The sequence below is a fragment of the Dunckerocampus dactyliophorus genome, chromosome 10, assembly GCF_027744805.1.
Source record: "Dunckerocampus dactyliophorus isolate RoL2022-P2 chromosome 10, RoL_Ddac_1.1, whole genome shotgun sequence".
Classification (NCBI taxonomy): Eukaryota; Metazoa; Chordata; class Actinopteri; order Syngnathiformes; family Syngnathidae; genus Dunckerocampus; species Dunckerocampus dactyliophorus.
Window position 1 is genome coordinate 15,951,136 of NC_072828.1, and position 18,526 is coordinate 15,969,661.

The 18,526-nt window shown below is 41.3% G+C and overlaps 1 protein-coding gene across 2 annotated transcripts in view; it reads right to left on the reverse strand.

The window, feature by feature from the left end:
• The window catches only part of ncanb (neurocan b), a 202,194-nt gene that overhangs the window by 90,715 nt on the left and 92,953 nt on the right, over positions 1–18,526 (reverse strand). For both annotated transcript variants that reach the window (XM_054789127.1, XM_054789128.1), the window contains 4 exons: positions 10,985–11,159; positions 8,138–8,265; positions 6,312–6,605; positions 3,261–4,058 (listed from right to left, as the gene is read on the reverse strand). In XM_054789127.1, coding sequence (XP_054645102.1) covers positions 3,261–4,058; positions 6,312–6,605; positions 8,138–8,265; positions 10,985–11,159 — 1,395 coding nt within the window. The remainder of the gene's footprint in view (positions 1–3,260; positions 4,059–6,311; positions 6,606–8,137; positions 8,266–10,984; positions 11,160–18,526) is intronic.

An 18,526-nucleotide genomic window follows, 5' to 3' on the forward strand; every position in this document is an offset into this window, starting at 1 on the left:
TCCTTGTGTGCATTGCCAACAAAATTGTCCTAAGCATTTAAACTCCCACACCCATCAGTGAAGAAGGGGGCCGTGACAGAAAAATCTAGTTCGAAGAAGACTAACCATATGTCTTTGGTCGCCCATCTCCTATGTAACAGTCAGTCCATAACCGGGTCAGCCCTGGTGGACTCTGGAGCAAAGGGTAATTTAATAGATGCTGACCTGGCGGCTGACCTTAGAGTACCACTCAATCCTCTAGACAGCAGCATCACCGTAAAGGCACTGGATGGCCGTCATCTGGTCACAGTCACCCACCAGACTGAAACCATAACTCTCGTGCTTTCTGGAAACCATCAGGAAGAGATTTCCCTTTTAGTATGGCAATCCTCCAACAAACCCTTGGTCCTCGGTTTTCCATAGATCAGACAGCACAAACCCCACATTAACTGGATGGATACTCAGTTGGAGCAACTTATACCTCTCCCAATGCCAGAAATCAGCTGTTCCTCTTTCCTCTAAAACAATCACACCTTGAGGCTTTTGAACTGAAGGAAGTTTTTAGCAACAGTAAAGGCTGGCCAACAGACCAGGAAGGAGCTGCATCGTTTTACTTCTGTTTGCCAGCTTTTATCGCACATTTATTCAGTTTTTTTCTGCATTTACATTGACTAAGACCAGCTACAGTTAGAACCACCATGCAGAAAAAGCATTCCATGAGCTTAAGCAGCTGTTTACCAACCTCACCCTTCCAGGCAGTCCATCGTTGAGGTCTCCGATACCGAAGTCGGAACAGTATTATCCCAAAAGGAATGAAGATCAAAAGCTGCTCCCATGTGCTTTTTATTCCAGGAAACTTTCCCAAGCATAGAGAAATTATGACATGGGTGATAAGGAGCTGCTGGTGGTCGAACTGGCCCAGGAGAAATTGTGGTACCTGTTGGAGGGGACTGGACAAAAGGCTAAGCTCCCGTCAAGCTAGATGGGCCTCGCTTTTTTACCAATTCGTGGTTGAACTCACTTGCAGATTAAGCCAGATGCCCCCTCTCGTCAGTTCAGTGGCCCCACTGATGAGATGTCGGAAGACATGATTCCACCACCTTCATGGATAACTGGGGCCATAGAGTGGAAAATTGAAGCATGCCCAAGTTGAGGAGCCCAACCCTGGAACAGGACCCCCGACTCAACAAGACAAATCCTAACGCTGTCCGTACCCAAGTGCTGAAATGGGCCCATGAGTCCTGCATGGCCTGATACCCTGGATTAAATAGAACTTGTTCCTTTATCAAGAGGCGTTTTTGGTGGCCCACGTTGGACAAACACGTCAGGAACTTAGTGTTGGCCTGCAAAGTGTGCACCGAGAACAAGTCCATCCACTAACTAACCGCGGGATTATTGCAAACCCTATGCCTTCCTGGACAACCCTGGTCCCACATTGCAGTAGATTTCTTTGCTGGACTTCTGCCCTCTAGTGGCAAAACTATTGTCATGACCACCGTAGATCGGTTTTGCCGATGCGTATACTTCCTCTACCGAGAGAAGCTCCCCCCAGCCTTAGGGACAGCCTGAGTCCTTGTAGATCACGTATTCCGACTTTTTATTCAGATCGGGGCCCCCAGTTCATATCCTGTGTGTGGAAAGAGGTTTGTAAGGAGCTGGGAGCTAATTCCAGTTTCACGTTGTGGTACCATCCCCAAATGGACAATGTGAGAGAGCCATCTAGGACTTAGAGCACCTTTAGATGCGTTACTGAACCCAATCCTACCACCTGGGCAGAAGACATAATTTGGATTGAGTACGCACACAATTCTTTGACCAGCTCGACACTGGGCATGTCCCACTTTGAGGTTACGCTAGGCTATCAACTAACTCTCTTCCATGCCCAGCAGTCTGAATTTCATGTACCATCAGTGCAGGCCCAGCATAGACGAGCCATGTGGGCCTGGAAAGAAGCCTGCACAGCCATGCAGCGAGCATCCAAGGAAAATAAGAGGCTGGCAGACCGACAATACGCTACTGGGCAGCGCGTTTGCCTTTCTAGGTCCATTTCCCGTTGCAAAAGCAGTCAATCCCTCAACAGTGAAGATCAAGTTGGCCTCCACTTTACGATACACCCTGTATTTCGTGATTCCCAAATCCATCATGTGTCTTCCAGCCCTATGTCTCCTCCTTCGAGACCACAACCTCCCGCCCAACTCATTGATGACCATCTGGCCTTCACCGTTCGCCATATGCTTGACTCCTTGAAGTTCGTCGTAGAGGGAGGGGCTACCAGTACCTAGTAGATTGGGAAAGTTATGGCCCTGAAGCGGGTTGTTGGATACCCCGCTCTTCCATCTTAGACCATGACCTTGTCCGTGATTCCATCTCTTTCATTGTCAACAGATTGTTATCAACTCTGTAGTGATGACATACGAGGCTCTCTGGGATATTTAGTAAGATTGTTTCTTTGTGGTTTTTTTGCCACTCCTTCTGACCTCCTGCTTTTCATGCATGTTTGCAGTGTGATTCACCTTTCTTCCCTGCCTGACCCCGCTGCTTCGTTCGCTGCCCAGCCTTTCCTGCACTGCCCACCGAGGATTCCCTCTACCACTATCCACGTACTCTGTGTATCATTTTTTGCTCACGCTAAGTTGTCTGCATTTTGGAGTTCAACCCTCAATCACAGTAGCACTTCTCAGCTTCTTGGTTCACTATCTGACACCCTGTGTAGTATCAGCCAAATAACACATCCAATATATGATACAAAAATAGCAACAGTTATAGTGAGATATGCACCAGTTATCTTTAAATGTGACATAGTTAATTTTTTTTATTAAAAAAATGCCTTAGATCTACAGTCATGGAAAAAATGATTAGACCACCCTTGTTTCTTCAGTTTATTGATCCATTTTAATGCCTGGTACAACTAAAGGTACATTTGTTTGGACAAATATAATGATGATAACAAATATAGCTCATACGAGTTAAATTTAAGAGCTGATATCTAGCAACTTCCATGGTTTTCTTGACAATAACCAAAATCAATTAAGTTCTTACATGAATAGCTACATCATTGTACTGCCAAAAAATGAACTCTTATGAGCTATTTTTGTCGTCATTGTTATATTTGTCTAAACAAAGGTACCTTTAGTTATATCAGGCATTAAAATGAAGAAGAAACTGAAGAAACAAGAGTTGGTCTAATCATTTTTTCCATGACTGTATTTTCATTCCAGCAGAAGGTCAAATGCACACACAAACAACATAACAAATAAATAAATAAAATAAAAAGCTCTTACCGTTACCAGCAGACTTGTCTAGGAATTGTTCCTCCTTGGCTGTCTGAGCAGTGGAGTCACTTTGCCCCGTGTTTTGAACTGCAGGCCCGAATCGAATGAGTGGCATCACCTCCTTTTCCTGCTCAGACAGACCCTCCTCTGAATTAGGTAATCCACTGGTGAGAGGCTTGGGGGCAAAGGCGGCACTCTTGTGCTCCATAATGGCGTTGTCACTGCTGCCCTTGCTCTCAGTGCCTTTGGTTAAAGTTTGGTTTCTACTGGATGTTTCTACCAGTATCTGCTCACCTCCAGGCACTGGAGGTCCCATCCCAGCCTCGTCCTCCGCTTCCTCACCACCAGACCAGTATTTAAAGGGCTTTATCAGCGTGTTAACAAACTCAGTCAGTAAATTTTTACTGGTGTAAGTCTGGGTGGACGTGTCAAAATAAGCACTGTCTTCTTCCTCGTGGGCAGAACCTCCATGGCTCTCCAGGTTTTCAAGGCTGGACAAAACCGGTGTCTTGCTGCTTTTCGTGTCGTCAAACTCCTCTTGACTGGACCGGCTCGTTGTGACACCCTCCTCTTTGTCACCCCAATTCTGCTCAGGCCTCAAGTGAATGACAACATGCTCGTCGGAGATATCAGAGGAGTTGCTGATGTGTGGTTTGTCTAAGCCCAGCAGGCCAGCCCAAGCAGAAGTCTTAGAGAAAGGGGGACTTGGCTCGGGGTCGGTGACTGTGGAGTCAGACTTTGCTGCTGGGATGGTGGTTTGAATTAAAGCAAGCGCCTCTGCATCTTGGAAGCCTGCTGGTTGGTGGGCTGCAACACAGAACAGGACAGCTTTTATTCACAAGTTTAATATTTATTTTTTATATTTTAAGTTTTTAATGCATTCATTACATTTTTAGTACAGTCGGTCAGACTCCTTGAGTTAGTCTGTTGTCTTTGTGCATATAAATGCAGTTAAAATATTCATGTGATCTGCTTTTGTACATCACACCACTAAAGTCCATCAGGTAATGGCCCCATGAAAAAAAATAACGCTGGGCACTCCTTTAAATTTTTTTTTATAATTACTTATTTTTTGGGGGCTCTGGCAGTCAGGGACCGTTGGAATTGTCCTAACTTCCCTCTCCTATACGGCGCCCCTGGCCAATAGCACTCATCATAAATTACATTGAAAAACGTACAGTTAACACATGTGATCGGTATCGGCTCTTCTCACTCATGGATGATTGGTGTCGGAATCAGAAGCATAAAACCCTGATCGGAGCATCTCTAATTCTAATTATTACAAAACGTAAAGTACATAAAATGCATTCAGAAGGTAAAGAAGCAAGTGCGTTGTAAAGAGCAAAGGTGTGATATAACCATACAACCAAAAAACTAACTTATGGTTTTACTGAATTTTATTTTTAGTTTTGTTTAGTTTTATTACACTGTGGTGAATAAAACTAATCATTTCTGAAAATGTGTTTTCTATAGAGCTCACATTCAAACAAGTGTTCCAAAGCATTTTTTTTTTTTGCAGTAGTATAAGACCCTAGTGTTCAAAATTGAAATTTTTGAGCCAGCCGGAAGACATCATTTGTTTCAGTCATTCATGCCTCAACACCACAAGAGCGGAAACAAGATGTTGATCTACAAGCTTGTTTTGACAAATGCACTGCCACTCTAGTCCCATGGTGTTTTTTGTTTGTTTACTTAAAATTAATTGGTTATTCACAAGCTTTATGAGGTGACACTGTGAAACGTGAAAATGTCAATCTTATTTTTTCCTTCCCCCTTTGCTGTGAAAATAGAATCACCCCAAAGGAATCAGCACTCATATGCCAACATTACCGAAAGTGAAAAAAAAGAAATGCTACAGACACAGGTTTTGCAAAATGGACTTTTCGAGAAAGTCAACTTGAACCAAAAGTCAGTCAGTCAAAAGTCCTGTTCGTTCCTCTGCCCAGTTCCTCAAATAGCAGCCTCTTCTCTGATAGATGCCATTCTCTAATGAATTGACTGTTCTGAAAAATCTGATGTATGCTGACTTTTAATGATAAACATGCATTAGAAGAAAAAATATTAATTGCAGAACACCTTACAACAAATAAATATCACAAATAGATGCCTGGAACTCAAGTAAATGCATGTATTTATAATTATATGGTGATAGTAAATTCTGTATTTATATTATGGAAACAAAATTATATGAAACATTAGTCCTTATTCAAAAATAAACACCTTACCCTTAATAGATGCCCGGTTCGATGTTTAACTATTAATATGTACTAGTGGAAAAGAAGTGACAAAACCATATTCATCATTAAAACATCATTGTCAAAATAAACACCTTAACGCTAATGAATACCCGATCCTTAATAGATGTGTGGTACTCTCTGCGGTTTAGTAATCACATATATCCATACTTATATTGTGCTAATTATCAGTATCGATGAGTGAGAAAAAAATTACATAAAACTTCAGCCAAAAAACACCTACGTAGAAATGAACACCCTACCTTTAACAGAAACCTGGTTCTCTCTGCAGTTGAGTAAACACATACATATTTTTATTGCAATAATAAATAATCTATATGTATTAGTTGAAACAACATTATACAAAACTCATCCTAAAAATAGGAATAAACACCCTACCCCGAATATATACCTGATGCCTGGTAGCCTCGGCAGTTGAGTAAATAGATGCATATTCATTTTGTGATAATAAATGATACATTTTTATGAATGGGAAAAAAATGACGAAGAAAATATCATTCATTACAAAAATGCATTTGTTGAAATAAACACCTTACACTGAATAGATACCTGGTACTCTCTGCATTTGTAAATAAACACCCTCACCACTACTTGTATAAGAGGGAGTAAGGTATATAGTTTTGCTGCATATATTGTTTTTCTATCTGTATATTATGTTTTGTATATTGGCAACATAGTAAAAAAAAAACAACATTGCAAGTATTTGGACCACAAGGCCACAAGGCCTCTCCCCCTTTGCTATGGGAAATAATGAACTAATGACCACCATGATGTGTTCACTAAGCTCTCAGAGCACAGTAAGTACCTTGGTAGCAGTAGGCATCAAACAGAGCCGTGGTGTCAGGGAAACCTGTCCTATTGGGGTTGTTGTAGACCGTCCGCACCCCGGGCTCGTCCCCACCGCAGTTCTTCCTCGGGACATTGATGGGATAGCGGACACTGCCATCCGCCAGCCAGCCTGGGTCGCACTGGTCCAGGCCGGCCTGCCAAGCGAGGTAGAGCTGGCCCACATTGGCCAGCTGGGCTCCCAGGGAGTGACAGTGGGTGGAGGCTGTGGCTAGGTTCAACTTCTCTGCCACTGCGGAGTGAAACACTTCACCTGGAGGAAAGGAACAGAAGCATGATGTGCCAAAATCATTTTTCACACATCACTTTAACACATTTTTGGGCTTAACTGTACATGAATAAAAAAATGATATTCTAAACATATTTAAATTATAAATAAAATACAAAAATAAAATATACTGTATAGTGTATGGTATGGTATGTTTATTTGTTTTAGACATGCGTAACAAGTTTTATGAAGGAACATCACATATGCACAATTTAACACTTATAATATTTCACTTTCCGACATTTGTCATTTACATTGTTGTACTTCCTGTATGAAAGGATGGTGTTATAAAAAGATCAAGAGGCAAATAGGAGTTAAATAATGACACTAAAAACCTTCTGCAGTATTAAGGGAATAAATAAAATGTGAAAAATTATAGGAATAAACTGTTAATAATAATTTGAATTAGTAAAACATTGAATAAAACAATATATGTATCGGCTTTAGGCCGCACGGTGGCCGAGTGGTTAGCATGTTGGCCAGAGAGTCAGGAGATCTGGAAGATCTGGGTTTCAATCTGTGTGGAGTTTGCATGTGTGGGTTTTCTCCAAGTATTCCGGTTTCCTCCCACATTCCAAAAACATGCATGTTAGGTTAATAGGCGACTCTAAATTGTCCATAGGTATGAATGTGAGTGTGAATGCTTGTTTGCCTCTCGCCCGAAGTCAGCTGGGATAGGCTCCAGCATAGTCAGGATAAACGGCATAGAAAATAGATGGATGGATGTATGGTTCAAATATAAAATATATAATATTTAAAATCACGCTGATTACATGTGGTTCAATGGTGCATTAGAGCTATAAAAATAGATCCTGCATTTATTTTGCAAAGCATTGTTTGTTTTTTATTTAATTTTATTTTTATCTTCAGTGCTGCAAATTATGAAGTGATTTGAATTATTCTTGTAACAGTGACAATAAAATTCTACTCTATTCTATTTGTCTGTACATTGTGGGGTATTGTCTTCACTGTATGTGCTTTCACACAGCAACGCTAAATCCTGCAATCAGAGAATTAGATGTTTGACGACGTCAGCGCCAGCATCTGGCGTGATGTATAAAATACTTAATGACAATTGCTTTCAACACAACAGGGAAGAAGTGAGAGTCAAGGGTAAAATTTCACACTCCGCTTTGACAGAGGCGCCGTCCTGCCTCTGTTATGTAAATTGTCCCCATTCATGGAAAAAAATAGCTTGTTTGAAAGGGGTTAGAGTATTAGAAAGCCTTCAAACTAATGCAAAAGCTCTTTTTGTTCTTTTTCTAAAAGTTTGCTTGTGGATAAAAGTACACTTTCACTTACACTAGTTATGTGGATATGGCTTTATAGTTCACGTCTGGTCATCATATAAATTCAAAGGTGTCGGACCACTTCCTCCATTGTTTTGATAATCTCACTTCTGTGAGCCCTCCTGCTATTCCTACTTCCACTGCGGCCCAACAGAGCATTTAATCCAGGTGAGCGTGCACACCTGAGCGTAAATAAAACCCCAAAAGAATACGACCTCGTCCGCAGACCTTGTAGTTCCTTGGCGAAGCAGTAGACATCAAACAGCTCGTCCGGAAACCTATTGCCATAGTTACGGACTCCAGGGGCATCGTCGCGATCGCCATAGCAACCTGGCCGAGGTGACTGAATGGGATACCTGTTGGGGGGGCGTGTAAAAAAGATTAATATATATAGTCCTTAGGGGACAAGTGCATGTTCATATGAAATAAGATAAATTACTTTCATTTAACGTTGTAATCGTACTTTCAATTCCTAAGAAAGAGAATGAAAAATCAACACTGCCTAACAACATAATAAAGAATAGCACCATTCATAACATGTCACAACAACCCTAAGGCAATTAAAAACAACAAGTTGTTCATTTTATTGCCCAATAATGAGTCATCCATCTCCGTCCCCACTGTGTCCAAACATATGAATGGGAAGGAGAGGCAAGAAGTCAAGGAGAGGGTACAATGTTTACTTATACAATAAGGAATTGCTATTTATTTCTTTATTACTGAATAAGCTATCTACAAACTCTTAATAAATTTACTATCACTTATTTTCTCCCTTGGAAAAATGGTAACCTGGTGCATGTTAAACACAGGAGGTAAACAAAGTCAAAATCAGTACTTGGTGAGACATGAAGAAGGGGTAGGACTAAATAAGCTCTGCTTCTTCCTACTCCTTTTTGGACATGTTTAATTGTGCCAGTGTAAACATGTGATGTACTTCAAAGTAACCTTGTTAAGCATGCTGGAAATAAACGAAACCATTACTATGACCATTACCAAAGGCATCACTGGCGGACTGCTGTGCCTGTGGGATGATCCATATTGTGGTCTCGAGCATGAGCTATTGTTGCACAGGAGCATTGATTGGAGCAGTACTCCAGACGCTGATTACAATGATTGGGCTAGGGCACCAAAAATACTTGCACAACTATGAACCCTACTTTTCTCTGACACATGAGAGGATAACGAGGACAACTGCGTCTTGTAGTCTTTCCTCCCAGCCACCAGCTGTCTTCTTGGTGCGTGATGAATCAATGCCTGTTTTTCCTTTTTTTTTTCTATCTCGGTATTAATTGGACACTTGGCTGATGTTCACTTTCAGCCTCCTCAATGCAGACCAATTAGCCATCTCCCCAGTGAAAACAAGGGGAGCGCAGGACGGAAGGGAACGGGAGAACAGCAGGAGATTGGTGGAAAAAGCGAGACAAAAGGCAGTCTCCTTGACGACTGGCTCGAACGCCATTTGAAATTAAAATGTAAATAAAAGTGCTGATTACTGATGTCAACAGGTGGAGTGAGCACAGATGTCACGTCCTGTTCTGCGCTTTTATTTTAGTTTGCTGTACTTTTTGCCGGGTGTAAGAAGCAGCCACTTTACACCACTGGAGTTGTGTGTGCAGCTGTGCTATATTAGCCATAAGTTGGGTTTATAAACCCAGCGTCGTCACCTGCTTGTGCTAGTTAAAAGACTCTTTTTTTATTATTTTATTTTTTTCTGCACATTGAGCCTGTCTCTGCATACAGGGATCATTCATAAAGCAAAAACGGACTGAATGATTAGGATAAAACAATGCTTAATGTGCACTGATCTCCAGTGCTGTTCCCGAGACTGAATAAATGGGAGTGCTGGCTTCAAGGCCATACGGGACAAAAAGTAAGCCAAAACAAATCATTTCAGACACTCCACAAAATCAGGAGCATCAAAGCCATAACAGCTATTCGTCTGTGCCTTTCACATAAAACTCAGCAAAGCTATCAGATAATTGGATGTATCACGGCATCCGTGTCAACATCTGGTCTGGCATATAAAATACTTGTCAGAGGACAATTGCTGTCAACACAACGGGACAGGAAAAGTGAGCCTCAGGTGTTAAACTTCACAGTATGTCCCTTGTAAGTTATACGTCTAAGTACTACTTTAATTATTTCCATAGCAGAATTACAAAAAACATAAAACAATAGCTGGAAGGGTATGGCATGAGCTAAGGAAGGGCCCCTCAAATGTTGGTGCAGATCATGATATAGGTTCCGCTAAGGCATTTATTTGTCATCTTAGCATGAATGGTATAGTCTACCTTCAAATAAATATGCAAGATTTGTCATGACAGGAGAGGAAATTGTCAAAAAACTCACAATGAGTCAGCCATTTTAGTTTGCAGGTGCTTTTTTTTTTTTTTTTTTTTTTAGGGATATGGGCCATTTTGTTTAGTTTCTTGTTTATTTTCGGCACAGCTCCTGCATTGGATCTCATTAGATCAGTTCAGGTATTATCATAACCTGCAGAATAGAGTTGTCCTATCTAGTTTGACTGGTTTGTGTACCACCTAGTCTTTGAGCATGAACTGATGAAGCCTGCGCAGATTAGAGGGGAAACGTCTTATAAGACAACCTGAACAGTCCAGTTGCGATCGATGGAATGCCCTGAGAATACAATGACCTGGATGAATGAGAATATTCACAGGCACATCACAACCTACATGTTTTGCCCTTTTCATAAGGACTGGTAATATCAATTGTAATGACAACGTATCATTGCTCAGTATGTCTATGATATGTCTCAATATGCCTTATAATAAAAAACGCCCCAAAAAATCCTGTACAATAACCGTGCAATTAAGCATGTAATAAACAAGTGCAATAACCGTGAAATACGGTAAAGCTGTGACTTAGTCAACATACATATAGCTGTATATAGTGTATAAAACCTCTGATTTGTATTACCCTGTTTTTGCCCTTTATGTGCTCTTGTGTGCTCTTGTACTTTCGCTGCTGTAAACCTGAAACTTCCCCTTGTGGGACTAATAAAGGCATATCTTATCTTATCATATGTACTAATAGTGACAGCAGGAATAGGCTCACCGTACAGTCTGGTCCGACAGCCACCCCGCATCACAGTTTTCGTAGCCGTCTGCAAAAGTGGCTTGAAGCTGACCGGGTGTTGCAATGGTCGCTGAGTTCTCCACGCACACCCTCTTGGCGTCGGCAAAGGACAGGGCATAACGGTCAGGAGGAGCGCGGTAATGATAGACCACACCTGAGGCGGAGAGGGCCAGGGGATTAGACAAGCACACGCTTTTACAACACAGACATGTTTTCGGGGAGGCCACGCTGGTATTTAGTGAAGTCAAGCTTAGACTATTAAAACATGAGCATGTACAAGATGTGAGAATCATAAACATAAAGCCCTCTGGACATCATCATCATCATAATGCACTGACACTGCTCCATCTGTGCAGGAGGAAAACACCAGCGCCAGGCTTCAGCCACCTGAGCACATTTGCATTACACAGCGACTAAAGGCTCAAAGCTAAAAACACAATGTCGCATGCTGCTTGGCCTCACACAGTGGCCTTTCTTCAATGGTCTTTTCATTCAAATTTGACATTCAATGACAAAAATAGGTTGGGATTCATTACAAAACTTTACAAGATCACATGTGGTTCTCATGGCACGATTTACAGACCAGTACTGGATCGTGGGAAAAATATGCTATTTTGTCTTATTTGTACCTTTTGTGTCGATAAATACTTTTTTTTAACGTTTTGGTTTTCATTGGACCTTTTGGAACAAATTAATAACGAAAACCGAGGTACCACTGTAATTTATTGTAGTTTTTTATTTTCTCTAATTTTAACTAACCTTTTACCTACATTTAATTCCATTTAAATCTATATCAAAAATGTAATATCGGTCAATATTGGTATCGGGAATTTTCCCTATAATGAAGCTGATAATAAACATAATGCTGTATATAGGCCGCATTTGCTGGCACACAAATTATGACCTCATCAAACTGCCTCTCAATCGTGTAAACAAATGTGGGTGGATAATAGCAAGCTGGCTTGCTCCTTCCATCCATCCATTTTCTAAATATCATGCGATGTGAAGCAAAACCTGTCCGTGAAAATGCTACTTTTTCATATGATATTGGTAGTATTTTCATTCGTATACATGTTTTTTAGGTAGATTACTTCCTCCTCTTCAATTTCGCATCGGATTTATACTGATCGGCGCTTCAGGACAAGAAAAAAGGTATGTAGGATATAAATTCACTTTAATATCTATCTGCAGATGAAATTTCATTAAAATCTGATGGTGCAAAATATGTAAATTTTGGCCCGGAATTACTGTGTACAAGCAATTTGTAGTATGGCGTGGAAACGAATACAGTGTGCTGCTGCACAGTGGCGGAGCTACGTGGTGGCCAGGGGTGGCCACTCGAAGCCACAGCCACTCTCCCGCCACCCCGCTCGCCATCTAGACATTTCAGGTATCACCTTATTGCCACCCCTATGTGAGTAATCGTCTCACCTTGGCCACCCTAATGAAAAATGTTTGGTTCCGCCATTGCTGCTGCACTAAGAGTGCTAGGCCTACGTGATCATGACACTTGATTTTCTTCCTTGGACTTTTTGGAAAAAATGTAAATGGCTACTCTGACTTTTAATACAAATGTCACAGCCTCATCGCAAGTATTTCTGAAATGTTTTACAATGTTGTGCAATGTTGTTTACAGCCACGTTGACAAGCAAATTGCTGAGGCTGTATCCATTAGCTTCATAACAGATATGTGTTAATTTCAGGAGATATGTGATGTTACACATATTACTACCGGTATTGGCTGATATCGGCATCGGCATATCGGTTATCTGCAAAAAAGCCAATATCGGACATCCCTGGCTCTTAACATTATTAGATCCCTCTAGATATGAAATAAAACCCCATAGTCACCTTTACACTCGCATTACCCAATATGGTATAGACATAAGAGTAAACAAGGCATCTTTTTTTTCTGTTGTTGTTGACTGGAAAGTATGTTCATGGCAAGAGTTCTGCTGCTGCTACTGGAGTTTTGAACGATGTTGGTGATTTCCTGACCACATGTCGGGATCACAAGATCAGAACAGCTTGCTGATACCTTTGACTTGACCTCGGAGCGGTGAGAAGTACAGATTCCTTCAAATAAACAAGTTACAAGTGCCGGGAGCCGCTAGCAACAATGTCATGCAAAAAGCTAAATGATACCGGCCTTGGAAATCCGGGTCCAAACACAAAAACAGCCAAATATGCCTTTGAATGAGAAGGATTTCATATTGAGCTTTGAAGGATGCAATGAAAGAGAAAATGAAAGTGCCAGAGCAGGAAATATGGCAAGATCTAAGATCACAGGTTGACAGTCTCAGAAGGAGCTTCTTTGAGATCCGTGACAAGGTGAAGAATTTATTATTATTGTTATTATTATTATTAGGGATTATTGTGCCTGTTCTGGCAATTGAGTCTGGTGATTGTGTGTCTCACTGAACACTACAGTGACAACACTGACACCTAGACTACTATGTCAACATCGTGGAAGGTGTCTTTTGAATGCCTTATATTTGTATTTTAGTTCATGTAGCCATTTATATGCTTGAAAATGCTTAATTTAGCCCAAAAATATGCAACATTAGCTTAAACATGCATTTGTTTGGACTAATAATAGGCCGTATTCAACCTCAAAACAGCATGCTTTATTCATTAATATATTTTTGAAAAACTGCGGTTGAGTGAAGCCGCGAAATTGGAACTTCGAAGTGGGGAGGGACGACTGTATAACGTATTGACCTGAATATAAGACGATATAAGGCAATGCGACTTTTCCAAGAATCGCTTCTGAAACTTTTATTTTGGTGAAGAGGTGTGGTTGACCCCGCTGTGATTGGTTGTTACAAAAAGGGGGAAAGACCAAAGACCAAAGACCTCATAATGAATGGGCAGTAAAATCAAGCGATCACTTATAAAACTTGGAATGTATTAAGACACGTATAACCGTGACATTCATTTTATGTAATGATGATCAAACTCAGCAAAATAAAATAAATTATGACTCAGCTTCAAAACGTTTGAACGTCCCTCATTCACATGCCCATTATATTGATGTGCTTATTGTTATGGTCACTGTCCATGCTGGCAATTTTACTACTTAATGTATTTGATATTAATGGTGGACACAGACTCAACTGTCAGCCATTCTTGTAATTCCTGACTCTTAGGCCTCTTAAAAGTCCTCCCCCCTTGCTTCTAACATTTTGCCACCTGAGGAGCTCAAGACAGGTCTAAGACACTTTGTGAATAACTTTTATCTTAGCAAGTAAAAATTCTAAGAAAAATCTTAGAATCCAAGGAACGCTAAGATTTTTGTAAGAGTCACTAAGCGCTATTTTTAGCCTTAGGATGCTTTGTGAATACGGGCCCAGGTCACTGGTGTGTGTGAGTGACAGGGAGAAAGGCTCTGGCTTGCTTGGGGCAGAAGTCGTTATAAATCCTTATAAATTCGTTGGGAAAAAAAAATAGTCGTCTATTTTTTTTTTTATGGCCAAGGTATGTGACCCAGGGGCAATTTTTGTCCCAGAGCTCATTTTTAGTGGCCCTTGGCATATTGTAAAAATGAAATGTATTCATTATAACGAGGTGTTTTAGCAGATATTACAGTAATTTGCTTTGTAACAAAAAACACAAAGCTACGACTTGGTGTTTTATTCAGATAGTTTATATATATTGACCCACATTAGATTGGTTTTAAATCTAAATGCACAACATAGATCAATGTGGCCCCCTGCATCCTTCAATTTTGAACTTAATGACTTAACTTGGGTGAACTTATTTGGACCCCTAAACTTTTGAATGCACATGTCCAACTGTTCAATGTTTGAGTGCTTTTTGCACCACTTGCTGCTCTTTAACAAGGACCTCTTCTCTAAGTGCCTTCTGATTGGAATTGGAAACACCGTAAAGCATGATTCCCCAAGCTGTGAACGAAGCACATATTCCACTTAAATGGGGAAAGAAATAGCCTCAGAAGTGTCCATCTAACGTTCCATCACCTCCAACCTCTGCCTGCCGTTCATGCGGCGCTGCTCCCATGACGACCATCAACTCTCATGAAACCAGTGGGTGTCCGGCTGCTAATACGGCTCCTTTGATGCTGCCTTTTGTCAAGGAGAGTGACAGCGACCCGTGCAAAATGGATAGCAAGGTGGCAGTGAGTACATTAGCACTCTCGGCTATCGGGACATAAGACAGGCCTCATGGAGCTCGCCCAACTTCCCTTGCCAGAAATATGGAGGCAGTGGGAGGTTTTCCAAACAGACATGTAATCTTACTGGCTAATGTGTGCATGAGAGAGAAAAATTGGGTTCTCACACATCATCATATTCTTCAGGGACACGAACAGCAAGGTACCATTCCGGGGTAGACTTAGTGCTCTATGAATATATAAGCACTCCTGCTCATAGTAATAAAATACAGTACACTGTGTATATACTCTAGTGTACTTCTCATTGGGGGTGTATTTTTTATGGCTGGTTCAACACTTTTCTCCAAGCAGCATCAAAGTGCCAGTTGTTTCCTGCAGCAGCACTTTCGCGCTGTCTGATGCTACGGTAGGACAACTACCATGGCACTCGGTGGAGCGCAGACCCCCACCGAGATGGAAGCTGTGGTCTGCATATCCACAGAAAGAGCAGTGTAAAACAATTCCGTTCGCATTATTATATGTACAAAAATAAGGAAAAATGGCTCGCACTCACACTGCTTTGCACTCATCCCCTCTTGAGCATGTTCACTTTTGCTATCACTTCATTAGACACTGCATTAGAGCAACATTAGTAGATTTACATTAGTTTCTATTTTGGTATAGTTGGTTAGTTAGACGGCCTTTTGCTCATTTATTTTATTGAGCTAAATCTGGGACCTCGAGTACTATATTTCGTGCTACTTCATGCGTAAAGTTCCTTGAATCCTAGGATAAGAGACTGTATTATTTATACAGTTTGTGGATTATTTTGAGTCGTTATTAAAGGTTATCATTAATGTGGCATAGAGGAGGCATTTTTTCACAGATTAAAACAGTTCAGAGATATATTAAGCACATATATTTTAATAACATATTTGTGACCAGTTTTAGTCAAAATACCCTAATGCTGAAAAATTACACCACACGTGAAAACCTGTCTAAATAACCCTTTTCAGGGCAGAGGGTTTTGGAGTGAATGTCCTGTTCCATGCAAATGAGCCACTGTTCTCCCCGCTTCCCTATCCTGCAGCAGCAATCAGAAGCCATGTGCGTGTCCTTTAAGGTCTGAACCCTGAAGTCAGGACATTACAGTCTTCATCCTTCAAGCAGCAAATGGAGCGGTCTATCAATCCCTGCATCCAACAACACTGCAGATCTGCTTACCTTGTGGCTTTTGACATGACAGTGGTCCTATGTAGTCATTTTTTTTTTGTTGTTGTTGTACGTTCATGGCAGGAGCTCTACTGTCGCTACTGGAGTTTTTAACTTTTTTGGCGCTTTCCTGACCACACTTCGGGATCACATGATAAGAACAGCTTGCTGACACCCTCGACTTGAACTCGGACCAGTGAGAGGTGTGGATTTGTTGAAATAAACGAGTTACGAGTGCCGATGTCCACGAGCAAGCCAAGCTAACTGTTTATGCTGAAGTTCAAAGCCGTTGCCTAGCAACAATGTCACGCAAAAAGCTAAATTATTCTGGCCCAGGAAAGCCGCGTCTAGAATCCCAAACAGGGCCATATATGCCGTTGAATGAGAATGATTCAATATTACGTGGCGCCTCGAAGAGCCCGATGGCAGAGGGGCTGCAGGAAACTGTAGCACAAATAAGGCAACATCTAAGAAGACTGCAAATACAGATTGGAAATGTACAATCACAGAATACCAGCTTCAAGAGGAGCTTGTCTGAGATCCATGTGGAAAATAGCGCACTGAGCAAAGATATGAAGGTACCTACTGGATGATAACGCTACATTGTATGCCGTTTTTAAGGAAGAGAAAAAAGCAAAGAAAATAATCATTGAGCATATGAAGAATACAACTGATGGGATGAATAAATTATGTGATCCTGACAGGTCTCCGAATTATGCCCAGGGCAAATGCCAAAGCCAAATGAAATGGATGTTTGCAAATTTTCTACAATCCAAGCATCTGGCAAAACGCAACGCTGACATCGCAACAAGAGCTTGCGACTTGAAGAAGCAAGGAAAGAGTCGATATATCCACATCATAAAGTGGCATATTGTGGCGCGCATGAGTCCGTGAGGAACAGTCAGCTCTTTAATCAACAGGAGCCAATCATGAGTTGTGAATAAATTCATGTCGAGTTTGTCAACCCATTGGAAATTGCAGGAGGTCATTACTCAATATAACAGTCTGACTCACCGTGTCATCTTACAAACTACACTCAAACGTTATACCTCAGAAATATAGACACATGCAAAATGAGATATTTAGTGCACAGAAAGAAGTTGCACAGAAAGATTTTTTAAACTTTTCATACAACAGAACACATCATCAACAGGGTGAAACGAACCTGTCTCACGACAGTCTAATCCCAGCTCACGTTCCCTATTAGTGGGTGAACAATCCAACACTTGGTGAATCCGTGTCCTAACAGCATCCTAATTCTGTTAACATGACGTCTCGCTCTCTTTCTGTGAGCTGTTTGCTTCAATGGCAGTAGTCCTACGTGAAGCAGCCATGTTTCCTTGTCTTGACAGCCAAATTCATTGGCATCCATCCATCCATCTTCTATGCCGCTTATCCTCAAATCCACTGTCTTAACTTAAGCTTGTCACTCCGAGTTCATTGCGAATGTGCACAACACGTAGGCCTGGGCGATAAAGCGAAAATTTACGAAATTTAATACGATAACCGAGATAATTTTGCCCATGTCTGTAAATTCGGTGTTTTAATAAAAACAAAATAAAAGTATTGTTTTTGTCACGGCGGGGGTTGCTGCTGTCGGAGACTTGACCCCCGGTATGCAGAGACGAGGCGGCAAGGTGCAGAAATAAAAATAATTTATTGCACAAAGCAACAGGAACAAAACTAAAAGTGACAAAGGAAAAACAATTCAAAAGTAACAGATATGGTAAGTCTAGGTGACAGCACTGGCAGAGCAACGAGGTTCATCAACCAGGACATAAACAATGAACCAGCGCCGCACAAACGCTGGCGCTGGCCTTTTAACCGCCGCTAATACAAATTGTCCGCAGGTGTGCGGATACCAGGCATGAAGCGGCTGTAACTTCCACCGCACCGGAACTACACCTCGCCAAAATAAGGGCGCAGGACAGGAAACACTCGCTCCTGTCCTGCGAAACATGACAGTTTTGTCTCTTTTGACTGTTCGCGGTGGTAGCCTATGTTCATTCCCCTTTAAGACAAGGTACAGCGTGTGTGGTCACGTGACTCCACCCATCCAGTCTGAACAAGAAAGGAAACAGACGATGAGGAAATGACAGATGTTTCACATGAAGAAGCGTCTGACACATCCGTAGACGAAGTAACATAAGTCGAAATAAATAAAATAAAATAAACAAAATTTACCCTGTTGTACTTGT